Source organism: Cydia strobilella, chromosome Z (genome assembly GCF_947568885.1).
Source record: "Cydia strobilella chromosome Z, ilCydStro3.1, whole genome shotgun sequence".
Lineage (NCBI taxonomy): Eukaryota > Metazoa > Arthropoda > Insecta > Lepidoptera > Tortricidae > Cydia > Cydia strobilella.
Window position 1 is genome coordinate 4,109,319 of NC_086068.1, and position 17,530 is coordinate 4,126,848.

At 40.0% G+C, this 17,530-nt stretch overlaps 3 protein-coding genes across 3 annotated transcripts; 1 reads left to right on the forward strand and 2 right to left on the reverse strand.

Moving 5' to 3' along the window:
- Nucleotides 1–209: 209 nt before the first annotated feature.
- LOC134754061 (cytochrome b-c1 complex subunit 1, mitochondrial-like) lies at nt 210–2,360 on the reverse strand. The gene is made up of 2 exons (XM_063690132.1): nt 2,036–2,360; nt 210–1,367 (listed from the first exon to the last, which is right to left on the reverse strand). Exons 1-2 carry the CDS (start codon nt 2,343–2,345, stop codon nt 286–288), a joined length of 1,392 nt encoding a protein of 463 aa, XP_063546202.1. The 5' UTR covers nt 2,346–2,360; the 3' UTR covers nt 210–285.
- A 210-nt stretch (nt 2,361–2,570) lies between these two features.
- LOC134754536 (cytochrome b-c1 complex subunit 1, mitochondrial-like) lies at nt 2,571–3,956 on the forward strand. The gene has a single exon (XM_063690831.1). The coding sequence runs from the start codon at nt 2,673–2,675 to the stop codon at nt 3,954–3,956; it is 1,284 nt and encodes a 427-aa protein (XP_063546901.1). The 5' UTR covers nt 2,571–2,672.
- Nucleotides 3,957–10,851: 6,895 nt separating this feature from the next.
- On the reverse strand, nt 10,852–14,108 carry LOC134753915 (uncharacterized). Its single transcript, XM_063689879.1, has 2 exons — nt 13,963–14,108; nt 10,852–13,504 (listed from the first exon to the last, which is right to left on the reverse strand). Exon 2 carries the CDS (start codon nt 13,489–13,491, stop codon nt 12,325–12,327), a length of 1,167 nt encoding a protein of 388 aa, XP_063545949.1. The 5' UTR covers nt 13,492–13,504; nt 13,963–14,108; the 3' UTR covers nt 10,852–12,324.
- Between the last annotated feature and the right edge of the window lie 3,422 nt (nt 14,109–17,530).

Sequence of the window (17,530 nt, forward strand, 5' to 3'; positions counted from 1 at the left end):
AGTTTTTCATACAAAACTTGTTTTTGCTCTATTTCGTTTGTTTTATAAACTGGAGCTATATAAACTAATTTCAGACCTAGATGTACCTCATGCCATTGTATGTGCAAAGTTTTATTACAATCCAACACGTAGGTTTTAAATGAGAGCGGAACTACGTTTGTATGGGAAGGTACAATTCGGCCGAGCTTGCCGAGAACTTAAGGGAGAACCCTTTGGTCATTCACCAAAACAACTGCAAAACGTACCAAGATGCTGAGTTAAAGAGCAAAAGGCAAAATGATAATGTTAAAGCCTAAGCCAGTATTGGCCACTTCTAATCCTGGTATAATCTGGCAAACCCTCAGTGGCACCCACTGCCGAGATGACCGGGCATTTATTGTAAATATAGTCATACAGCGTGCTCTTGAAGTCCTCCAATGATATCTTATCTATAAATTCCAACCTGTCAGATATCGCTGGCCAGTGACAACAGTTGTACAACATGTGAGTCGCCAAGTCTTTCGCTGCGCCGTAGCAAGTCGCCGTGTCGTACAGTAAGTTACTCTTCATTTGCTCTTTAGCTCTCTCCAATTCGCCTTCAGTAACTATCGTGCATATACCAAGCAAGGAGTCCTGAAGGGTGTAAAGCATGTCTTCCAGTTGCAACGAGGAGGATATAAACTGAACACCCCAAAGCGAAGTGTCCTTATACTTTATGTTGAACGATTTGTAAGAATCGCAGAAGTCCCCGAGGGAAGCTCTTCTAGCGACACTCACTCCATGATTTCGGTCACCGATCTGTGTTTTATCCCAACCACCTATCAAAGTCGCAGCTAAATCCATAAACACCGTATCAATGTTACTGAACGCTGGACCTTCTAAGGCGTAAGCTACGTACGCTCTTGACAATGCGTCGTTTCTGTAGCGTACATCCGACCCGGTATATCTGTACAGTGTTTCCTTACACGGACTTGGTACGGTCCATGATAAAAAGTTGCTCGCCAGCTCGACTATCGGCTCATGGCACACGGCGCCCACAGCACATAAGCAGAATCTACACGGATGCATAATTCTCTGCAAATACTGGTTTGTTAGGACCTGGTCTATATTGTAAAGATTTTTTGTGGTGCCGAGTACGGTGTTGGCTAGACTGGTGCCTTGGAAAGCGGTGGAATGTAAGTAGTCAAAGACTAAAGTTTTAGGGTCTGTGTCTTGCTTGATGATTTCCTCGTATATGATGAGTTTCTCGCAGGAGATGTCGTCGCAGGCGAGGGCGTTGTTCATGACGCACTCGGACAGGATGGTGATGGCGTTGCCTACGTTCTCGGGCAGGCAGTAGGCATAGTAGCCCACCATCTCACGAGTTGTGAACGCGTGTAATTTGATGCCTGGAAAATAACGATTACTTAGCGCAAGCAAGTTTGCTTTTAACTCAACATTTTCATGTTTTCAAAACTTGAAGGACATACATCTAATTTTACAGAAACTAAAAGGTAGGTGTGTAAAAGTCTACGATGGTAATGATTGAACTATTATTACTAACGTATAGAACCGCCACAGAGAACCAGTATTTTGCGCCGTGAGTTGCTGCCGTATTGGCATAAACTATAGAAGCGGAGCGTGAGTCTCGCGACCTAAACGCGTAAGCGCCATGAACTTTACGGCGCTTACGACGTTTTGGTCGCGTGGTACAGGGGGGCGATATTTGAATTTCGATCGCTCGATTTCGTCACTTGAAAATCGGTGGACAACGGCGACATGCAATTTTTTTAAATACGAGCGATAAAAATTGGGTATTGACCACTATTTCAATTCTACTAGTAGAATTTAAATGCCTTCTAGTGGAGATATTATTGAACAAAATACAAGAAATCGAGTGGTCGAAATTCGAAAATCGGCCCCGTGTTGTGATTGCGACAATTTTATTGTTTGGTATGTCGTCTCTATTAATAACTCAATGGTGGTAAGCACTTTTTCAATTAGCCTATCTCCACCGTGCCGAAGTGACCTAGCCTCATCTACGTTTTAAATACCTATATGATTGTAAATACCAAACCTAAAGCATTAATCTTCTTCCCCATGTCCACCTTCGACGTACACTTAGTAGTCTTAAAAACGATATGCTCGAACAAGTGTGCGATGCCATTTTCGAATTCCAACTCGTACCGCGACCCAATGTCCGCAAATAAACCCACACATGCTTTACATCCCTCTTTATGCAATGTGACAACATTGACACCATTTAGAAGTTGTGTATGTTGGGGCTCGGGCTGGTTCCGAAGGAACTGGAGGAAGGTAGTTGGATAGCGATATTGGCGAGTAAAAGAAAGCGTGGGAATTAAATGGTGGCGTAGTAATCTTTGCATTTTGCTTTTATATTGAAAAATAGTTGGCTTATGAGCTTCTGACAATGTTTTCTGTCAGATAATGTCAAAGTTCCATAGATTAAAGTGTTATTTCTTCTACGCTATAAATACTTACTATACATATATTATTATACTCTTTGCCATATACTTACTCTTTGATATAAACATTGACATTTTGTCGTCAGTATCCGAAAAACGCATAATCTTTACTTTGAAACAATGAACAGGATTGCTAGAAACCTTTTAAAAGTACATCGGCTGACATTCACAAGCAAACGTTATTTAGAATGCCCACTTCCAGCAGATTATTACGAGCCTGAGATTGTAATGGCGACAACAGACAATGGGGTTAGAGTATGTACTGAGCAGACGTGTTCTCCTCTCGCCTGCGTTTCCCTCTTCATCCAGACAGGCCCGCGATACGAGAATCCTGAATACAATGGAATAAACCACTTCATAGAACACATGGCTTTCAAAGGTTCACCGTGCATGTCCAAATCCTCCATAGAAAACTTCACCTACGCTTCCGGCTCGCGCCTCGACGCACGAACTACACAGGAGTTTCAAAGATTCACCATCACATGCACTCCCGAGTGGGTCCAGACTGCAACTCTCCTTCTCTGCGGAATTGTCAACCAATTGGAAATGGACGAGTGCGAGGTCCAACGCGAAAAAGATAATATGTGCCTAGAGCTGCAAGACGGAGACAGGAACTTCAAAACAATAGTTTTTGAGAACTTGATTCAGTCAGCGTTTCAAGGTACGAGTCTAGGTCAGAAGGTGATCGGGTCGTCGACGAATATAGCCCGATTTGACGGCTGCATGGCTCAGACATACGTGTGCTCTCACTACCAGCCTTGGAGACTGGTGTTCGCGAGCTCCGCTCCCGTTCAGAACGGGTTCATACTCGCCAAAGTGTGTAACATGCTAAACAGCATGCCCACGACCTGTCAGAACTCCGACCGCGGCGGCTGTAGATATACAGCCTCTTCTGTCATGTACCGTGACGATTCCAAAGAATTCCTCCATGTGGCGGTGGCTTTTGAAGCACCCGGCTTTTTAAGCGAGGATTACTTATCAATGCGAATACTTAAGAATGTAATTGGATCTTGGAGTAAGTCGACCTCTGTTATCGGGGCGTGGCCGGAGCTCGCGATGCGTTGCGTTGACACGGAACTCTGTAATAGCTTCGAGAGCTTCTACATAACTTTTGGTGATGTCGGTCTTTGGGGGGTTTACTTCGTGTGCGGGAAGATGGACTCGGAAGATTTCTTACACAATTGGCAGAATGTTTTGAAATCCATGTGTTGCTCGTTGAGAAATAGCGATGCCTTGCGCGCGAAGCGGGCGACGAAGTTGGAGATGTCTAAAGAGCGAGCAGGCGCTTACAATTCGAGCGTGTCTATGGGTAAAGAGATCTTGTATAGGGACATGCGGCCTTCGCTGAAGGATTACGGACGTGCCGTGGACATCTTGGAGACGCATGAGCTGCAGGAGTTAGCCTACAAGATAATCTACAACGCGCAGCCGGTGATATCGGCCGCTGGCCCCACGGAAGGTATTCCCGACTATAACAGGCTTGCTGCTAGTCAGTATTGGATTCGATGGTAAAACATCAATTCTATTGTTGCCCCGAAGAATACAAATAACAACACGTCTTGTATTCATATGAATCTGTCAGCGCCATTTATATATATAATAATATAATATTATCACCTGCTCTCTCCTCTGTATTATTCTACCATCAAAATTAAAATGAATGGGTGCGCCCATCATGAATGCTACACTTACTCGTAATTACTGTGTAATTCTATTCATCCATCATTAGTTCCATTCTTCCATTATTTAGTTAATTTGAAAAACTACGAAAACTTGCTTGGTACCGCTGTGTTGTAAGACTTGTAAGTACATCACACGTTTAGGGGGAGGGAGGGAGTCCAGAAAATGTGACATGTTGTGACAAGGGAGAGGGGAGAGTCACAAACTTTGTGACGTCACATTAACTTCATCAGTAACCGAAAATCGATTTAAATTATTTTATTCTCTGTACAGTTAAATAACAAGTTTTTGGAACGATAATCGTTTTTATTAGTTCAACTTTTTTTATTAATCAGTTTTGGGTTATGGATTTATGGCGTTATTAATATTTCTTTTGTCAAAAATATTTTATAAAATATTAATAATACCTACTTAATTCCATTTGCCGATTTCGTTGAAAAAGTGTGACGTCACACCAGGGGGGAGGGGTTTGCCAAATGGGGAGGGGTAAAAAAAACGTAGAAATTCGTGTGAGGTAATAGGGAATATTACTCGAAACTGCGTACGGGGCGCCACTGCCACAATCTGAGGGTCTATCGCGAAACAAGAAAATCGAAATTTCGTTATCTAACGTCTCTGTCACTCTTGCATATACGAGCGATAATGAGGCAGATAGCGAAATTTCGACTTCATGGAAGTGACACACGATTAAAACTAAAATATCAAAAAATTTATATATACATATATATATATATAATGTATTTATGTGCATAAATGATTTATTTATTTGTATTTATTAATTTTATATGAGTTTGGCCCATGTCTTCCACTGATATGTGTTAAAATTGTTAAAAAACGAAACCGTCAACGCCATCTAGCCAAGAATAGGCCAAAGGTTGCGATCTGTGCGAGAATCAAATTTTCTTGATTTCCGGCACATTTTTCCCTTAGTTAGACTGTATCCGTCTTATACGGACGGAGTTACATAGGTCTTGGATTTGTAGCAAACTGAACGAGTAGGCACATTCGGCGTCAAATACTCTGTAGCAGTCAGTGGTCAAATAGTTTGGTACACCAATATATGGTGTACCGAACTATTTGACTACTTTGGTTGCTACAAAGTATTTGACGCTGAATGTACCAATAAAATTCACATTTTATCGTTTTTCATTTAACAATTCAAGATATAGTACAATAAAAACTTGTTCATGGTTGAATTTTCAATCGCTGGTTGAATGCCATAAAAAAGGAATTTGCTAAGCATATTTGCTTTTATTTTGAAATTAAAAACAGAACAGTGTGAACACATCTATTTTCTCAAATGCTGCTTAAAATTATTTTAGAAGTCATTATTGTAAGTGCGAACGGCGCGGCACGTCGTCGCGAACATAACGCCCTCCGGGTGTACCAAGGAGCGACGGACTCGGGAAATGAATTCCCTTTCATCGTTCTGTTCCAACTGAAGAAACCACCTTACTTTAGAACGTGCACTGGCAGCCTCATCTCCGAAACGTCGGTCCTCACTGCAGCGCATTGCTTGATGTCCTCTAAAGCTCGAGATAGAGTTCGTGAGGTCATTGTAAGATACGGGGATTTCACCGTGCCGGGCAATGAAACGAAGTTATATAGCGAGATAATTAAAAAGTTTGTTCCTAAAAGTAACAGAATCAACAGAAAACTGATTGACATTGGGATAGCTCTCGTCGAAAAGATACTCAGTAAGCCAAGTGCGAGGTTGTTAGCACTAGACTATAAAACCTTGTATGGCCTACCTGCTAAATATGCCGGTTTTGGCAGAATAACTGAGTTACCTGTTAACACAGATAGGAGAAATCTTTCATCAGTATCCCTTCAAGTGGGTGAGGGGATAATAGTACCTTGTGCAAAGTACGCATTTCCTGTCCATACTGTGTGTGTTGCGTCAAAATGCTCCAATAGATTGCAGGCGATCCGTAAAGGGGACTCCGGAGGTCCTCTCGTCTACAATGGCCGCATCGTCGGGGTCGTCAGGGGAGCCACTTTTGGTTCAACGGTATCATACACATTTTCTATTGTCAGTTCATATTTGGAATGGATTCAACGAGTTATGCGTTTTAACGGATACAATACTTAACTTTTATTGCATTTTTTAAATTAAAAATGATGGGATTTTTGTTGATATTTATTTTGATTTCAAGATGGTTTCTTGGACATCTAGGAGAAGTGAGAGTATTTACTACCGGACATCTCCCGAAGTGGTCGTTGTACGGATTATTTGTTGATAGTGGTACCACAGATGGTACCGACGAAACACCAGTGAATTAAAATCTATACAAAATAAGTACATAATTGTTTTATTAATATTTATTTTGATAGGTATAAAGTTTGGTTCATACGAGTATAGTTGTAAAAAGTTTTATGAGAAATTAGATGTGTTTACACTGTTTTGTTTTTTATTTAAAAATAAAAGCAATATGCTAAAATTTATATTTTATGGCATTCAATCATGAAAAAGTTTTATTGCCTGTTGAGTTTCGCAATAAGTATGTAGTTGTTGTTGTGAGTGCTATAGCACAATCAGATAAAGTCTAACCTCGAAATCCTGCCAAAGTTATGAAATTTGGTATGTATGTTAATTAAGGGTCTCTTTTTCATGTCCACATTATTTGATATTTGGGGACCTCGAGGAATCGCAGCCATCTTGGAAAATGTGTACCATGCTGGAGAAATTTGCGTTTTACTCTAAATATACGTTCTCTATGAAAATATGGTGTATAGCAACATTAAAGCTTATTAAATTCTACACAAAACAGTCCTAGATATCTTTGCGGAAAAAATACATCTTGTTATAGAAAATAATAGCTAAATCCAGATTTAGCGCTTATACCCTTTCAGGGGATATTCTCTTAATATGAAACTTGAAGGAATATGAATTCCACTTTTGTCTATACATTTGTACACGTTCTACCCCAATATCAACATATTACTCGACTGCGACTTACATAGAAAGTAGGGTTATGGGTTTAAATACTGAAAATCAGTACACCCTGTAGGTCAGGATACTGGACGGATTTTTTAAAATGACATATCGGTAGATTCCTCTTGCCCTTCACAACCTGTTTACACTTGTTTTATTAAAGAAAAATCAATACAGCCGCCTTGAGAGGACGTCGAATAGTAAATCATATTTTCCCCTCACTAGCTCGGAAAATTGTCTCTTCACCTCAGCAGCTCGAACAGGCCTACTAAGTGCGACTTTCCTCACTCCAGGGAGTGAAACAATGTAGCTTTTTAATTTAGTGAAGGCCATGAACTTCATACTTTTATAACATTTTTTTTATGGTACGGTACGGTACGGTACGGTACGGTCCGGTCCGGTCCGGTCCGGTCCGGTCCGGTCTCGTCTCGTCTCGTATCGTATCGTATCGTATCGTATCTTATCGTATCGTACATATTATAATACTTTTTTTTTCTGTTTATTCTGTGTAATTCGAAATACATTTTAACCTTTAATCAGGGACCGGCCCGCTATGCCTTATCGGGGTTTTATAAGGGCATTGCATAAGGCTTAACTCACCATACCCTTTATCAGACGAAACCCTTTGTTTTGGTTTTAAAAACCCTTATATAAAGCTACCACATTTGAGTAATCGGTAGCCAAAATACCCTTACAAAACCCTTATCATCCGCTCACCAACACCTTGCATATTGCTTATAAGGGTTAGCCTTATAAAGGGCTTTCCTTTTAGCATATAAGCGTGCTAATTTAAGTCGTCTACCTTGTTCATAAAGCACACATTACTTCAAATCCGAGCGATCGTCGGCGGCGACGGCGGCGTTCTTAGACTAGGCACGTATTTTCTTTCCTTTTCATACACTACCGTAGATATATACTAATCCTGTCTCTTTCACGCAAAGGGAAACCTTTATAAAAAGCGCTTAAAGATAAGGGTAACCCTTATTAAGAGCTAGCCTTATTTTTGGTTAGCTTTTCGGTAAGGGTTAGTCAAAGGTAAGGGTATGAATGGGCTTGCAGTTCAAAAGGGAAAGTCTTTCAATGTGTTAGCCGTGTTTAAGTGTCGCCCATTGAAAGGGTTTTATCGCGGAAAGGGTTGTCCGGTCCCTGCCTTTAATATGTTCTCACTACTGAGGTGAAAAATTATGTGTGCAACACGAGAGCAAAGTTATTTTACATCTCGTGTTTTTGAGTCCCTCGCTACGCTCAAGATTCTACCTTAGAATCTTTCGCTTTCTCGGGACTCAAAATAAACACTCGCAAGAAAAACCAACTTTCCTCTCTTGTTGCACAAATAACTATTTATTCTTCAAAACAAGCGGGGAAAACGCGTTTTATCCACTAGTGGGGAAAGTAATTTGATCTTGGATGGAGCGTGTTTAAGTAGCTTGACAGATAACAAAACGTAAAACGCTCATGATAATGGTTCATTCGATATTAATTATCATTAAATAAATGGTTTGAGAATCTAATAAAAAAAATACCAAATTTAGCTTTATTTAATGATTTTAAGTCGTAAACCTTAAAATTCCATAAGAAACGTTTGTTTTTTATAATGATGTTAAATATAATTCTGAACGCACAAGTTGAGTCAATGCAATTTCAAAACGCATTGTTGACATTTCATACGTCAGAAATGTCAACATAGTGAACAATTTTTTTATTTAAAAACTTCTTGCGTAAAAATACGCAACTTCGCTATAGTGAGCAGAAGCAGAACCATAGAAATGAACCAACCAATAGAACAGGCAGGTTTTAGAAGCGGGTTCTCTACTATAGACCATGTTCATACTGTAGAGCTCCTAATTGAAAAATATCAAGAGTTTAGAAGGCCATTATATATCGCATTTATAGACTACCAAAAAGCTTTCGATACTTTGGCGCACTCGTCTATATGGGAATCACTGAAAGCTCAACATGTAGAGACCCAATATATTAATGTGCTAAAACAGCTGTACAAAAATTGTATAAGTAGAGTGCACCTAGAGACGATCGGCCCGCCCATACAAATTGAAAGGGGCGTACGACAGGGCGATCCTATAAGCCCAAAGTTATTTATTGCAGTTTTGGAATCAATACTGAAAAAACTAAACTGGACTCATATGGGAATACGAATAAATGGCAAATACCTTCACCACCTTAGATTTGCTGACGACATCCTGCTCGTTTCTGAACGGTTCTCGGAAATAGATTACATGATACGTACTTTACAGACAGCTAGCAGAGAGACGGGACTCGAAATCAATTTTAATAATACAAAAATCATGACAAACACCAAAAAAATCTCACTTATTATCGAAGGTATCGAAATAGAATACGTAAAGGAATTCACATACCTTGGCAAACAAATTTCTTTCGACAGAAGCAACAATGAACTCGAAGTAGAGAGAAGGATAAAGATTGCGTGGAATAAATTTTGGAGTCATAAAGAAGTACTCAAGAGTAAAAATTTACCGATTAATTTTAAAAGGAAGATTATGGATTTGTGTCTGCTTCCATATGGCGCACAAACTTGGAAACTCTCGAATAAGGTAAAGAACAAAATAAAAACGTGTCAGAGAAGCATGGAACGCAGTATTACAAACATAAAGAAGATACAAAAAATTAGACATACACTTATCAGGGAAAAAAACAAATGTGATAGACGCACTAGATTATGCCAAAAAGTTGAAATGGAAGTGGGCAGGCCACGTTGCAAGGATGGCAGACAAAAGATGGAAAAACCGGATAACTATGTGGCCCGGACCAATAGGCAAACGCAAAGATGGAAGACCTTATATGCGATGGGCGGATGACATTGCTAAAGTTGCTTGCCCAAAGTGGACTTTAACAGCACAAGCCAGATCGAACTGGCCCTCTCTGGAGGAGGCCTTCACCCGAGCAGGGGTTCTTGCTTCGTAGGAATATATTAAGTAGTACTTTAATTTAATTTTAATATAATTTTTTGTATAAAAAAAAAATAAAAAAATGACATTACGAATAATTTTTAACAATCATAATTATGTATATTCCTTTAAAAATGTATGCTGACATTGTAACAACTTGCAAGAAATAAAAAGGCTTTTTTTATTTTATTTATTTATTTTTATAACAAATAACTATTCCATCTTGGGCGTAACACACTTGAATCCCTCACTACGCTCAGGATTCTACTTTAGAATCCTTCGCTTCATTTAGGATTCAATGTACCCCCTCGCCGTAAATATGTCATTTTGCTCCCTTGTGACACAATCTACTATTCTGTACCAGGGGCGGGGTCAGTGTTATGGACGTTTAAATAACACTTGCATAACTTGCATTGCAGTCTGGTCATCAGAATCGCTGCCAACTTAGCTTGCTTGGTCTAACTCTAGTAATCTTTACACTAAGAAATATGTTATATTCTGTAATTATTATTTTCTTGTGTTAATAATGTTGGCGTGTGCATGTCATTTGTACTATAAGAAATGTCGGTCTACTTTATTTTATATGTTAAGGTAATAATATTATAATGGGGTTGGCAACTGTCAACTAAGGTTTGCAGAGATGGCGCCATCATAGCTTGCCCCTTTTTCTATGAGATTTGGCTTAAAGGGCTGGCATCCAGGGCATTAAAAAAAAAACAAAAATTTGACACAATTCTAGGGACTGACAGGGCAAGCTATGCTGGCGCCATCTGCTAATTATTTCGACCGGCCAACCCCATTGTAATGCAAGTGATGCATCTAATCGTTAAAATGACATAAATAAAACTCCAAATGAAACAATTTTTAGTGAGGTTTATTTTCTTAGTAACAATCTAATAAAAACAGTTGATTATCAACAGATATTGCTCTATTAGCAGTGATGGATGAGAACTTGTGTGGTGCGGCTAAAACACCACAGGAGAGGAAAGATCTATATTTATATGCACCTAGGTACATTTTCAATTATAAATGAGATTGAAATCAAGATTGTCGTATTAGAATCAGTCGTTATACTTATAATCAAAGAGTTTGATTGTAGAAGAGGTAACATGGCTATGACTTAAGAGGCCGTAGTCGATTTTAGAGCAAAAATTTTAAATTGATAGATTTAGTCGTTGAAATTATACACGTTTTGTTACGTAATATCTAAATAACAAGTATTGGTTTCTATTAGCACGTCTTCTCATCTTGCCTTTTAATAATGAGGTCGCGAGCGTGCGTCACCGGAATATATGAATAGAAGGGGCAGTTTTTAAAAATTCATCAAAAATTTATGGTGGTAAATTATACAAATTGATGTATAAGAATAGTTTTAGCAAATGTTGTAGATTGTTTAAGTATCAAAATTACGTTGAAATTAAGTCGATTTTCAGAGAAATTGTCACTTGTTTTGAAGTAATTTCTGGAGAAAAAATGGATTTCTTCTAACTTTAATTTACACTACTTCAAAGTCATAATAATAAAAATGTAGTCTGATAAACGTCAAGTACAGGATATGTGTAATACAAAATTACCATGTTTAGCCGTCCAAACCTTACGAAATTTACAAATAAGAGCGACAAAATCAGTGCTGTACGCGCGTTTACCTAAACGTCCATCAGAAAAGCAAACATTACTAATTTAGTGTCTGTTTTCAAAAAATTGATCTGATAAAAGGTAAGATAAGAAGACGTGCTAATAGAAACTAGTACTTGTTAATTCAATTAGGTAACAAAAGGTGTACAATTTCACCGACTAAATCTATCAATTTTACATTTTTGCGACTAAAATCGACACCGGCCTCTTAAATCAACACCTTACAATAAATGTGTTAATTGTACACTTATGCGTAGACTTATAAATAGAAAAAGTAATTAAATCACGCCATAATAACTACCAACCAGTTTGATCAGAGTTTGGTTGTAGAAGAGGTAACATGGCTATGACTTAATTGTACACTTATGCGTACTTATAAATAAAATAAATAATTACCTCTTGTAACATGGCTATGACTTAATTGTACACTTAAGTAGCGGACGGATCTTTCCTAGGGGGTAAATGCACAAAAGATCCCTATGGGTCGAAGTGTATCCGTAAGGGCCCCCGAAACTATAAGATAAGATAAGATAATTGTGCACTTATGCTTAGACTTATAAATAAAAAAAGTAATTAAATCACGTCATAATAACTAAACAGTTGCCTCAAAACTCACACATATTGTCATTCTCAGTTGCCAAAAAAAAATGCTATTGAAATTGTTCTAGTGTAAGGTGTACGCAAAAAAAACCGTCATGTTTTATTTCTAAGGTTTAGATATAGTTACTAGACTAGGCGTATCAAGTTGATATCCAACCTTTTTAACTGTAATCACAAATTCACGCCCTGGACACAGGAATCTGCGTGATTCATTATCCCAATGTTCTTTCACATCGGCCGTGCAATAGATGGCCATTGCCGGTTTCAAAAAATAATATTCCCTAGACATTGTTTTGAGTCTTGTTGCATCCGTGTAGATGTCGGACTTAATACCCAAGTCGACTAGCTGAGCAACAGCTTTTTTCCCTGGAATAATAACATCTGTTATAACCGCTCGCTCATACCTGAAATACCAGTCAGAAAACACAAATACTGCTTTACCAGGCTTCAAGTTTTCAGCAGCAAAATCCTGCTCTGCATGATAGTATTGCGTCATGTTGTTTATCTCTTTAATGTATTGTTTGTGATCTTCAATTTCACAAACATAAAAACTTTTTAAAGAGTCTCCTGATTGAACTCTAACACTTAAAGTATCTCCTACTTTAAGTTTTTTGTATGTATAAAACAGTTTTGGGGGGTCTACGGTGGGCATTCGGCTTATAACATTGTTCCCGGTAGTCAAACATGTGTAATGCGTTAACGCCAACATAGTTGAAATGTCCTCAGGGCTTGTATTGATCAGTTGAACTACGTATTTGTTTCCAGTTTTTCCTTTGACTATCATTTTAGCTCTTTCGTCACCTACATAGAAGACCATAGCTTCTATCGCTTCTTTATCAAAAGAATCATTTTTCTTTGGTACACAAAGTTCTAGTTGACAATGTAAGACGAGAGATGGCACTGGGCATTCAATTAATGGCTTCCTCAATTTTGTTATAGCAACAGCCTGCTCGGTAAACCCATAATCTAGAGCGAATAAGTCATATAAAGTTGTTTCATTCTCATTTCTTATGTTACTGATTTCTCCTCTAACATGATGTTTATTTATTTTCGATTTAAACACAACAGTGCTACCTAGTTGAAGTTTTGTTGGGTCAGCGGGTCCTTGATGTTTTTTTAAAATAGGCAAATAATCTCTGAAAGCTGTTGGACGGACATAGAAATCGCCAGGATTTGTTATATGTGTGACGTTCACCCAATGTTGTGAGCCGATGGAATATTGAGTAGTACATAGTTTCTGCATCAGGTTTGCCAGAGACAGAGAGTCAGCCATTTTTATTGGTTACCTAAAACCAAGGAGACATTAATTAAGACACATTTTGAACTAATTTATTGAGGCAACACACATTGTGGATATTAAGAATGTTAAAAGACGTTGAATGCCGTATCTTAATGGAAAAACATTGTTAATCAGAACTAGTTAGTCTATTTTTTCGGTACTTATTTAACAAAATGAACAAAGCGAGAGCACGTGCTCCGGTTCACCTAGGTATCGAATGGGCGGATGTGGTGGACGCTGATCTGCGCGAGCGCCAGGTTTAAGACTGTCGAGAAACTGCACAGGACCGGGATCAGTGGCGAGCAGTCCACAAACAACTAAGTTATTTTATTGGGCATGAATATTCTTCAAGTCTTAACTAAGGACAAATTTAGAGAAACGCAAAAGAAAGTTTAATTACTAATTAAATTACTTTAGGTGCTGTAATCGAGTAATTAAATCTCCTTTTTTGCGTTTTATACTTACAATCCACGCTTTTTCGACAGGAAGTCCTCAGCTTTCAATGTTAACCTCTCGTGTGCCGGGTTTTATTTTAATAGTTTCCGTACGCGGATCTACGTTCCGGCATTTGATATTGCATTTATATAGGGTAGAGTTACTTTTTCTTTTGAATTCTATGTTTGAATAGTGGGTATGAATAATTCTATGTTTGTCTATACTATGTTTATGGTATTAAGGTTGTAACACACCATCGCACCGCACCGCGACCTTGGAGCAGTTCTAGGAATAGGTAGTACTGGCGTGGGCTGCCACACTATCGCACCGAAATTCATTCATTCATTATGTAAGTAAAGTATGTATGTACAGTCTGGCAAAGAAGAGTAGAAATTAAAGAGTGGCCACACTGTAGTGTCATCCTTTTTTCTTAGATTGATTTGAAAGGGACGACACTACGGTGTTGCCACTTTTTAATTTCTACTCTTTTTTGCCAGACTGTAAAGCGCTCCAGGCAACGCGGCGCGAAGCCGCGAACGCGAGTGTGGGGTCGATTTCACTGACTAGCGAACTAGACTCCACACTCGCGTTCGCGGCTTTGCGCCTTGATTCGCGCACGAGTGTGGAGGGCCCTTAAAGCCTTTACACACACCATCGCACCGCACCGCTACCTTGGAGCAGTTCTAGGAATAGGTAGTACTGTGGTAGTACTGACGTGGTCTTCCACACTATCGCACCGAACCGTCAAAACGGTGCGATCCTCTTTGTCTATGTTTGTCTATAGGGCCCTCCACACTCGTGCGCGAATCGCGGCGCGAAGCTGCGAACGTGAATGTGGAGTCTAGTTCGCTAATCAGAGAAATCGACTCCACACTCGCGTTCGCGGCTTCGCGCCGCGTAGTCTGGAGCGGTTTATGAAAAACATGGAAATATGGGACACTTGGCAACACTGGCGCACGTGTGCGGCAGTCTGTAAAGGGCCCTCCACACTCATGCGCGAATCACGGCGCGAAGCCGCGAACGCGAGTGTGGAGTCGATTTCGCTGATTAGCGATCTAGACTCCACGCTCGCGTTCGCGGCTTCGCGCCGCGATTCGCGCACGAGTGTGGAGGGCCCCTTATGCGTAAACGTGCGGCATCCTCCCTGATGCGACGCGTGTGCGCCAGCCCCATCAGGCTCCTAGGTGTAGTGGCCAGCAAGCTGGATGCTGGATTGTCCGTTCCAGCACCACTGGATGAAATTATAGGTACATGTCCGGTGACAGCGGGCAATCTAGACTGCGCAGTTAGGATAGGTAATTATTTTTAGTTTTTGTTTTAGCCTTAAGTCCGCTCCAGACTACGCGGCGCGAAGCCGCGAACGTGAGTGTGGGGTCTATTTCGTGGATTAGCGAACTAGACTCCAAACTCACGTTCGCGGATTCGCGCATGAGTGTGGAGGGACCTTTAAGTAATACTAACATTATCCTAATTATTTTGTTTTGTTATTTATTACTAACAGATTTTATGGATTTGTCTGAAATAAAGTCGTCATAATTTCATAGAAGCTTCGCGAACTCTTGCATATGCAGAACGCCTGCGGCGCCCTTCATACTAAAAGGTCGGGCGAAGTCCGACATTCAGAGCGCGTGAATCTTACATACAGTGCGCCTGTGACGCCCTATGCACTAAGGGGGCGTTCAAATATTACGTAACGCAATTTTCGTAGATTTTTAACCCCCCCTCCCCCTACCTAAAAGATACGTAACACCCAAGTAACCATTTTCACCTAAAAGTCACAATAATGTTCAGCGAAGTATAATCATTAAATTTAAGAAATGAGCGTACGTGTAAAGGCTCTCCACACTCATGCGCGAATCACGGCGCGAAGCCGCGAACGTAAGTGTGGCGTCAATTTCGTTGTCGTCAATTGTTCACGCCAGGGATGTTGCGAATATTCGCATCCGCAACCGCGGAACTTCCGCATTATTTTCAACATTGAGTGTGGAGGGCCCTTAAAACTTGGCTTGTTGAACGATCGTTCTATAGCCCGCTCCAGACTACGCGGATTATAATGTTTGACCTAATCAAACTCTGGAAGAATGACAGCTTTCCAGTTTCCTTATTAAAAATGCTACCACCATAAAATAGTACATTATGATACAAGTGTGCTAAGTTGGTCATTACACATGAGGCGATATTGTGCGCGCGAGCTGTAAGCGAGCGCGCAATAAGAAAGCCGATGTGTGTAATGACCAATGCACACGCATTTCATACGACTTTTTCAACACACTTGCGAGAAAAAAAGAAACTTTAATATTAATAAAATTTTAATAGTTAAAACAGTTAGTATTGTGTGTTTCATCTGTCATACTCGTACTGCCGGCCGGCCCTCGCCCCGGCCGCGGGCGGCGCGGCGAGCGGGCCGGCCGGGCCGCGCACCGCGCAGGCGCGAGGAGCGCGCCGGTGCCCGCCAGTCCGACCAATTAAAGAAGGCTCCCTTTCCATGCATATTATTAGCAATCAGTTACCTTCTTAACTCAGTCGGATAATATAATGAAAAAGCACGAGTGGAATAATAGACTGAAAGAGCACGCGTGTTTAATATCTAGGATTATGAGCCAAAAATCGGTGGAATAAAAACGTCGTTTTGAGCAAGTGTGTTGACAACAAGCATCAGTGGCGTAGAGTGAGCTAATCTATCTCTCTCTCAATGTGTGTTCTTAATTTCTCAAGGTACCTAAATACTGTATGGCTTCCAGCTGCTTTCTAATTCTCTTGTTACGATGCACCAGGTAAGCCGGCATACGCCCGAAGTCCGGTCGGAGACAGTATTCCGGGACTTCACCTGAGCCCTTGATCTTCTTTATGTGACCGTCGCGGGTATCTACTAATCTGAAAACGTTAATGTTGGTCAATAAGCTTAAGATGTGATGCGCACACACACACACATCGCACTGACGGTCGCGCATATAAAATAATATAACTTTGATTATTCTTGTAAACCTTATACCTACCTGCATGCTTGACCACTAAGCTGCTTTTTAGGTTAGCTAATCGGTAGTGACCCTGCCTTGATGCTTGAGGTCCTGGGATCGAATCCCGGTAAGGGCATTTACTTCATTGTTTATGACGAGCAATCGTAGGTCGAAATACATATAATATATTTTATAAAAAAATATTTTTTTAATAATACTGTCTACTTCGTCAAATAAGACTTTTTGAATACCAAATCGCTATATGTACGCCTAAAAGCCTATAACATTTGAGGAATTCCACATGGATCCCATCATCAGAACTGGATTTTATAGGGGATATTACTGCAATGTTCTGCCACCAGAGTGCAGGACTAGCCTTTTTAGTAAACCATAGAGTAACTTATACATACTGTACCTTTAACAGGTTGTTGACAAGTTTTCAGACATGGAGACTATATAAAGGAGCCAAATCTCTATGTATGAAAAGTGTCCATCAAAAAACAGTAATTAGGCGGCGCCACCATACACCGAAATACTACCAAAAACAACCTACGTAATTTGGTCGGGTTATTTGTTGCCTTATATGGTTCATGTTATACTCAAGTCCCAGAGGATAACCTGTAATTTGCATATTTTTCTTA